This window comes from Lingula anatina, chromosome 10 (assembly GCF_051362555.1).
Source record: "Lingula anatina isolate TDL-2025a chromosome 10, LinAna3.0, whole genome shotgun sequence".
NCBI classification, from domain to species: Eukaryota; Metazoa; Brachiopoda; class Lingulata; order Lingulida; family Lingulidae; genus Lingula; species Lingula anatina.
Genome location: NC_141776.1, coordinates 12151176 through 12159132, shown reverse-complemented (window position 1 = coordinate 12159132; position 7957 = coordinate 12151176). Strand labels below are relative to the sequence as shown.

At 37.7% G+C, this 7957-nt stretch overlaps 1 protein-coding gene across 7 annotated transcripts in view; it reads right to left on the bottom strand.

The window, feature by feature from the left end:
• Positions 1-2533: 2533 nt before the first annotated feature.
• Positions 2534-7957, bottom strand: part of LOC106167290 (fibronectin type-III domain-containing protein 3A-like) — a 74284-nt gene continuing 68860 nt past the window's right edge. For all 7 annotated transcript variants that reach the window (XM_086998107.1, XM_086998106.1, XM_086998108.1 and 4 more), the window contains one exon: positions 2534-6867. In XM_086998107.1, coding sequence (XP_086854233.1) covers positions 6535-6867 — 333 coding nt within the window. In that variant the 3' untranslated portion in view covers positions 2534-6534. The remainder of the gene's footprint in view (positions 6868-7957) is intronic.

Sequence of the window (7957 nt, the reverse complement as noted above, 5' to 3'; positions counted from 1 at the left end):
AGAAATTGAACACGGAATTGCATATGAAGGATTTATTTTAACGTTTGTGAAAATCCTTTGGCCAGTGGACCAGTCGGTAGGTAAAGAAACAAGGGACGAAATTGAATGACACTTTCATTTTACTTTTATTCAAAATTCATTAAGACAAACACCAAAGAAAAATGCGAAATAATAATAATCATAATAATCTTAATTGAGCACTAAAATGCATACACATTACATTTTACAGGCTCTCTACACTAGTCATAACAACTTAACAACAATTATACAAATCTATACAATACTTATGGAATGATTACTGGGAAGCAGCACAGAATAAAACTACTATTGCTATTGATGGGTGTGTCGTTTTTTCAAATTTTCAGTTATATATAGATGTAATGCTCTCAAACACGATTCACTCTTTGGACTGAGCAGCCATTGAATAATGTGACGAAATAACACCCCAAGTTATAAAAATTAAAACAGTCTCTAGAATATTCAATTTATATCAGTTTTCGGTTTGGTACAAGATAAATGTGGGCACTCCCCAAAACTAAGATATTATACATCAAGAATGTAAAAATAATTATGGTGGTCAAGGTTCTGATAACTGCATACGAACACGTCCAGAAATCTCAGACGGAAATTGTCACTTTACTTCACTTTTGACTGAATAATAATCGAGAGACACCGCTATCCAAGTCGTGTACCTTCTCTACAGTATTATCCCAATTATTCTATCCGGTATTATCCCGCCAACTCGAATTTCATTTAAAAAATCCACTCAAAAATTAGGCTTTTTCGACCTTAATCTTCGATTCGGTGTCTTATATCATTTTTATTAGATAATTTAATTTCAAATCGACATCCGATCCTTCTTTCCACCGTTTACCTGAACCAAAGGTTGATTTTTCACTAGTTATTCACAAATATATCTCTGGTTAATTTTTGACACGATTCTCTGCGCTGGAGAGAAACGCACGTAGATAATCTGCGGCCCTGGTAGAGGGTAGTTGTTAACCGTTAACAAAGTCTGAATTGGAAAAAATAAGTAGTTTTGGCTTTGAGACATTTTCAAACGCAGATAGTATCTTTTAATTTTTCTTATATGATGTAACACTTTAAGTTTGAAAATATGACTTGCACTTAGTCTGTAAGACCCATGAAGAAAATGTACATATTTTATACTCGACATCAAAAGATCCATTTAAACTGGCAATTCTCCGTAGGAAACACAACTTCGTCTCTTGCATGGACTTCCGACTGGAAATAGATAAAACAAAAATTAAGTCAGGTAAGATTTCTTCGAGAGCGTTCAAGCCAATGCAATAGCCATTATTTTTCATGTGGGCCTATTGTGAATGCCCCGTGTTTTTGCTGTTTACGCGTTTTGCCATGCAATATCTTTATCACATTTCAAGAATGAATACCATTTAAATAACTATGACAAAAAATAAACTGGGCATCTCCATCTGTCTCTCAACTAGGACAGATAAATACCTTGCGGTGTTGGTTGTTACATTACATGTACAAACTGTGCCGAGATGCAGCAGATTCATGACATTACATAATGACGCAATTTTCTGGTTTTCACTTAAGTTTTGTGCACCCGTATTTGCAATGGTAAGTTAAAATATATTAAGTAACATTATTATAAGCTGTACTTACAAGTTGTTGTGTTCAGGTTAAGCGGGTAGTGCGAAATACGCCTTGCTTCATCCTCGAGAATCTTCATCACGTCCTGAAATGTGTCTTCCATCATGGTTTCCAGTGAATACCTGTCACTTGGAGGCCGTCTAATTTGAATAACAATACTATATATCGATTGTGTTAGAGAAGCTCCAGGTGCGACAAACGCGCAGCATGCTTGAGAGAGACGCACCCGATTTACAATCTCGTTATTGTTAGAAATTGCCCTACCGAAACATCTTTTCTCCACCTTTTTTTTTCGGTTTCAGCTTTTGGCATTGGTAAGAAGTTTGGTGCAATACAGTCAAGTATAAAATGACATCCTCATATCCGTTTTGTTCGTGTTCAAATCTAAGTCCCTGGAGTAAATTTTGCTATATAGTCGAATCAAGAGTTGGAAAGTCCGCAGGCATGGTCATGACACCACCTTACGTAGGCCTTAGGCTGCGTTCGTTGAAGCAATCTACATTTAAGGGGACATGGGCTAAATGCCCACGAAAACCATGCACGCACGTAACTTTGAATAAAAGCAAATATCTGTTGAAGCTGCCAGCTAAGCTATGAAAAAACTGTTTAACTGCGTTTTTCGCCGCCGATCATACCTTTGTTGAGCACAGCACTGGAATCACGGATACAATTATATTGCTACGCAGGGATGGCTGTTTACTATTATAGGCCAAGCATATTTATTGGTGGTGGTGGGGTTGGAGGGGGGGGGGGGGGGGCGGAGACTACTGGAGAGGTGCAAACACGATGTGACTTCCTGTGCAGCAACCTACTACGACCTTAACCATCTATTCACTTTTAGGAAGAAATGTTGAACATCAAGATACAAATGGCTGTCAAAAATAACACCGCATACTTTCGTTCTCTGCAATATTTTATTGATAGAATATATAATAGTTTTTTTTTCTCAGAAGTGGTCGACCATCACAGCATAAATAGATCTTAAACAATTTTCTTTCTACACCCAATAGTGTGATAGTGGTTATTTTCTTAACACAGGGAGAACTTGTTTACATATAGATCCATATATAGCAGCGAAAAATTCATGTAGAACATACATACAATAGTTCATATAACACTCTCTTACAACTCGATCAATATCTGAAAACAACACTTTCTGCAGTGAACATATGTAATACCATATCCGCCACCCACACAGATACCAAATTGACCTCGTGTTAACTGTATGTGGAAAGCTATAATAAGCATACTTCTCTTTTATAACACTGACACAGATCACTGTACAGTTCTGTGTAAGTCTTACATATGGTATTCTATACAGTTCTCATACAGTCCAAAGATACCTGTAGAACTAGGTGTCAAACATACAATATCAAATGCTTTGTCAAACTCACCAAAGGAAGAATAAAGCATAAGCCATCAATTAACAGTAAAATGCCAATTTCCTGCAATATAATAATTATAAAATAATTCATCTAGAAATGATAAGATAACACAGTGCCTTAAACAGCAGTAGTAAAGTGATCCAACTTAAATAATACACCTTAAAATAGGTATATTAATTGAACTGATATATAATTTGTGTTTCACTGGAGAAGAACCTTTCGAGTGCAGCAGCATGCTTTCATTCAGAAAGACAGGCTTAGAAAATCCACAAGTGATACAGCTGCAGTCAAAAGAGACCACTGCCTCATTAGACTAGTTGCAAACAGTTGTTGCTAAGAGAACCTTCAAAAGCAGTGACAACAACGTATCTCGTATAATAATAAATACACTGGAATAGGGGTTTAGTCTTAATTCTAACACAATACTGATAGGCCTACAGATACACAATTCAGATACATTAAGTGTTCATGTGCCAACAATTGTTTATTTATTTAATCCTGACTAGCTGCTTACTTCAAACAGAACTTGCACATTGGGTCCAACTGCAGATATTTGAAAGACTTCTCTTCCAGCGTACAATACAGTGTACTGTCTGACCCAGTGTTATGTATATATATGAAAGACAAATGGCACTGACACAGGTCCTACCCTGTTATTTTGGTTCTTTCTTGAGGAGAGAGAGAGAGAAAAAAAAAATCTATACCCATCTCACTGGGGCTGCCACCGTGCACTTTAACAGATGGCAACACAAAAATACATTTGATGCGCTGCATTTAGGAAGAAATTTACCTAAGAAGGACAACTAAAGGGACAGAAATAGACTGTGCAAAGTATAACTTGGCTTGCACATTTTGGAAAACAGCAGAAAAAGTGAGAGACTAAAGTGAAAGTCAAAAGCGAAAGTGAATGTCAAATGTGAAACCACACTATCTTACTTCAACCCAATCCCCCGTACTGACCTACAAATTGTGGAATGATTAATAATTATGATACGACACACTACATTAAGTTGCCTATACCAAGCAAATAAAATTGCACCTTTTTTGTGATTCAAATCACTAAGTTTTTGCTTCACTTGTAACCATAAATGTTTAATATAATCTAATGTAGCAGTTTCATGCGCTCTCAGTTAAGTAAGAATTAAAATGATGATAACACATGGTATACTGAATATATAATAATGATATCATACTGGATGTGAGGTACCTACATTTGGTTTTAAATCTTACATTCCTCCTGTTGAAAAAAATACACTGATGTGGTCACAAAACTGTCCACTTGATGTGGTCAAGGTAACAGTTCTCATGGCAACCCACAATAGAATCAATACCAACCTAGCACCATTTTCAAAAAGAGCCGTAATTCTTTAGACGCTGTCCTAATGAATAGGATTGCCCTCTACACATAATAAAATATTCTTCCTATTTTTAAACAACAAAATAAGTCCATCTAAGAAACTCACCAGTACCTTAGGTAAATCCACTTCCCTTTTCAACACAATAAACATAAAAGACAAAATTAAATATTTCCATTTTCAGAAAATAAAGACTAACAACTTGCACACTTTGACTGGTTTTGAACAGCTACATCAACTAATACAGGATTAGATACAATGTTATAATTATCATACTTATATAATATTAATAATAGTGTAAGATACAATACATAAAATAAAATTGCCTCTGATAGTATTACTCTTGATTAACATAGATAATCTATGGCGTAAAATAAATTGAACAAATAGGGGTTGCCACTGTACAGAAGCATTGCTGTGAGTCCCAACCCTTCCAATGAACAGATCCACGGCACAGTTTACTCAACATTATGGAAGTCGGGGACTCTCAGTAGTACCCCAGTCAGTGTTAATACTCTCTCAATTAATAAGAATAAGAATATATTCATCTATGGCGTACGTAAATACATGAAATGCAGTACATCTGGGTGGCTTATAATCTACCCCCTTCCTGACCATAGGCATGCACCTTCATCAAATATTGCATTATAATTGTTTTTACTTCCCTCCATTTTGCTGCAGGGCATAATCATCATTAATAACATCACATTCAAGATACTATGATTTAAAATAAAGTCAATACGGAAACTGATCCCTCTTGTTTGTGCTTAAATATATCTGGTATCCTTTAAGAGCCCGTGACCATACAGCACCAGATGGCAGAAGCCAACAGCTTGGGAGATGCACAATTCAGTAAAATTTTCACACATTAAGACAATATCCCCCCCCCCCCTTTTCAAGGCTTATCACGCCCACACCTTTTTTTTCCCCCTCCTCCTCAAACATCTCCCCCACATTTTTCAATTTTTCATCCACTTCATACCTTTAATGTTTAATTTGGTCAATACTTGTGCTGGGCAGTTGGTTTTTCATGCTAGACTTCAATTAAACATTTTGTCAGCAGACAACTGTGGCTGCTGCTTTAGTTAGCAATGCCGTCCTTTGGATTGTTGAAAATATTACTGAGCGGTTCCAACAGCCAATGACCCAACTAAAATAGATCCAATATCAATAAGAAAACACTTCCTAAACTCATATGTATAAATAGGGTCACAACTGTACAGCTTCCTTTCACAATAGGGGGCGCCTTAATACCCTTAGATCCTTCACATTGGGGCAGCAATATTCAGAATTTACTTCTTAAATGGGGCAGCACTGAACTTATACCATAACTGTAGGTGGCAGCACCTTCGTGCACATCAAACTGCAAGAGTTATCATTTAGACAAAATAAATATCCTAATGTCAAGACAAAGTATAAGTCCTAACCACCTGAAAGAATGAAAATACATCAACAGCGACCTTACACTCTGCTTCAGGCATCATAAAAGCTGTATATGGCACTTGTGCTTCATTATTTCCCAATTTTTTTTATGTTTCTCTCACTCATTACTTGTTACACAGATGGCAGATTTTGTAGTGGAACATTTGTGCTGGTTTTCCCAGTCCATTTCAAGCACTGTCTCCCTAAAAGCAGAAGATATGCCCTATGGCAACTAAAAATAAAATATTATGACTTTGCACCAGGAAGCATACATATCCACATCCAACAGTGCTATATTTCCTAAATATCTATACCATATACCAGCCATCAACTTAATAAATGGACTAGGCAAATCAAGAAAATAAAATAAAAAAAGGTTGTTTTGTATCTTGCAGCAAAAAAAGATAACAGATAAAATCTTGAAATCTTGATTAGAAATTGACAACATTAACCTCAGTAAAGGCAGGTCTGCCTGACCTAATAACAAGTACAATGAACCTTTTTTGTTGTTTTTTTTTCTTCACATGAGACACTGAATTTTTCCTCCATTCACAAAAGTCCTGCCAATCTATCCTGGAAAAAAAAAAAAAAAAAAAAAAAAAAAAAAAAAACCCAGAGGCCACCTGTGGCTTTGATACCATCACTTTGTTTTACTGTGCACTGCTCAGTCCAGATGGACCATGTCGTTGGCTTTTACTCCTCTCTGGGACAACGCCTGGATTTCACCTGCACCACTACTGTTTGTAGTACATGAAAATCCTATGTACTATAATGGCAATGATTATGGCAAACACAGCAAAGCCAAACAGTATAATCATGGCTTTCTGATGGTCAGTTAATTCCCTGTTCTCCAAGCTGACCAATGCTTTCTTTTCCGTCGACGCTTTTGAGGCAACTTTGCTGACAGGTTCTGGACTGAGGGTTGAGAACAAAATCCCCGGACTGAAGGCCCCCTGGAGGGGACCCGCCTCCCCTTGGCACTCACGCACTGCACACACACGAACTTGGTACTCTGTCTTGGCGGAGAGAGAGGTCAGGCGACATGATGTTTCAGCACCATGGTAGATCTGGAAGGAAACAAGTGAGGTCATATAGGGGTTGCTAGGTCATATTAGCAAAAATGTGTTGGGTGAGACCCTTGTGGGTGAGATTGTGTTATGTACAATTGTGTTAGGTGAGACTGAGTTCGGTGAGTGTAGAACAGTTTCATTAGCTATGTTATTATAATAGACTTGTGAAGATTCTTTTGTCTATAGCTATTTATATTAGTTTGATCTTACCATCCAATATTTCATCTGCTTGCAGTCAGATTTCATCAGGGAATGAGGTTGCCATATCAACAACTCACAAGACCTGGTGAAAAAAGTGGAAGAGATCACTCTGGAAGAGGGGGAGGTGTTAACCTCATTCGACGTAACAGCCCTATTCACCAGCGTACCAGGCAACGAAGTGACAAATATGGCAGTAGAAAGGGCCAAGAAGGATAAAACCTGGAAAAACAGAACACTGCTTCCTCCAGAGGACTTTGGGGACTTACTAAAGCTAACAATTGAGACAACCTACTTCCGGTACCAAGGGCGTATTTACGAACAGGTATATGGAATGGCAATGGGCTCTCCACTCTCTCCTGTCCTGGCCAACCTATTCATGGAAGAGTTTGAAGAGCAGGCACTAAGAACAGCCACCCACCCACCAAAATTTTGGGCCAGATACGTCGATGATACAGGGGTTATAATACAGAAACAACACGAGGAGGAGCTTTTCCGACATATCAATGCACAACATGACAGCATTAAGTTCACAATAGAAAGGGAAGATGACAACCAGACATTACCCATGCTGGACTTACAGCTTATTAGGAAGAATGATAACATCACAACAGACATTTATAGAAAACCTACGCATACAGACCACTACCTTCAGTGGACATCCCACCACCCTGTCCAACAGAAGATAGGAATCATCAAGACGCTGATGCACAGGGCAGACACACTGATAACAAGAAACCCAAGATAGAGATAGAGAAGGAAAAAATCAGAGTGGCTTTTAGAAACTGTGGTTACCCGGAATGGGCTATAAAAGAAGGGGAAAAGAAAGGAAGAGAAAAACAACAAAGGCCCGAGAACATGACTGAAAAAGAAAAACCCAAAGGATATG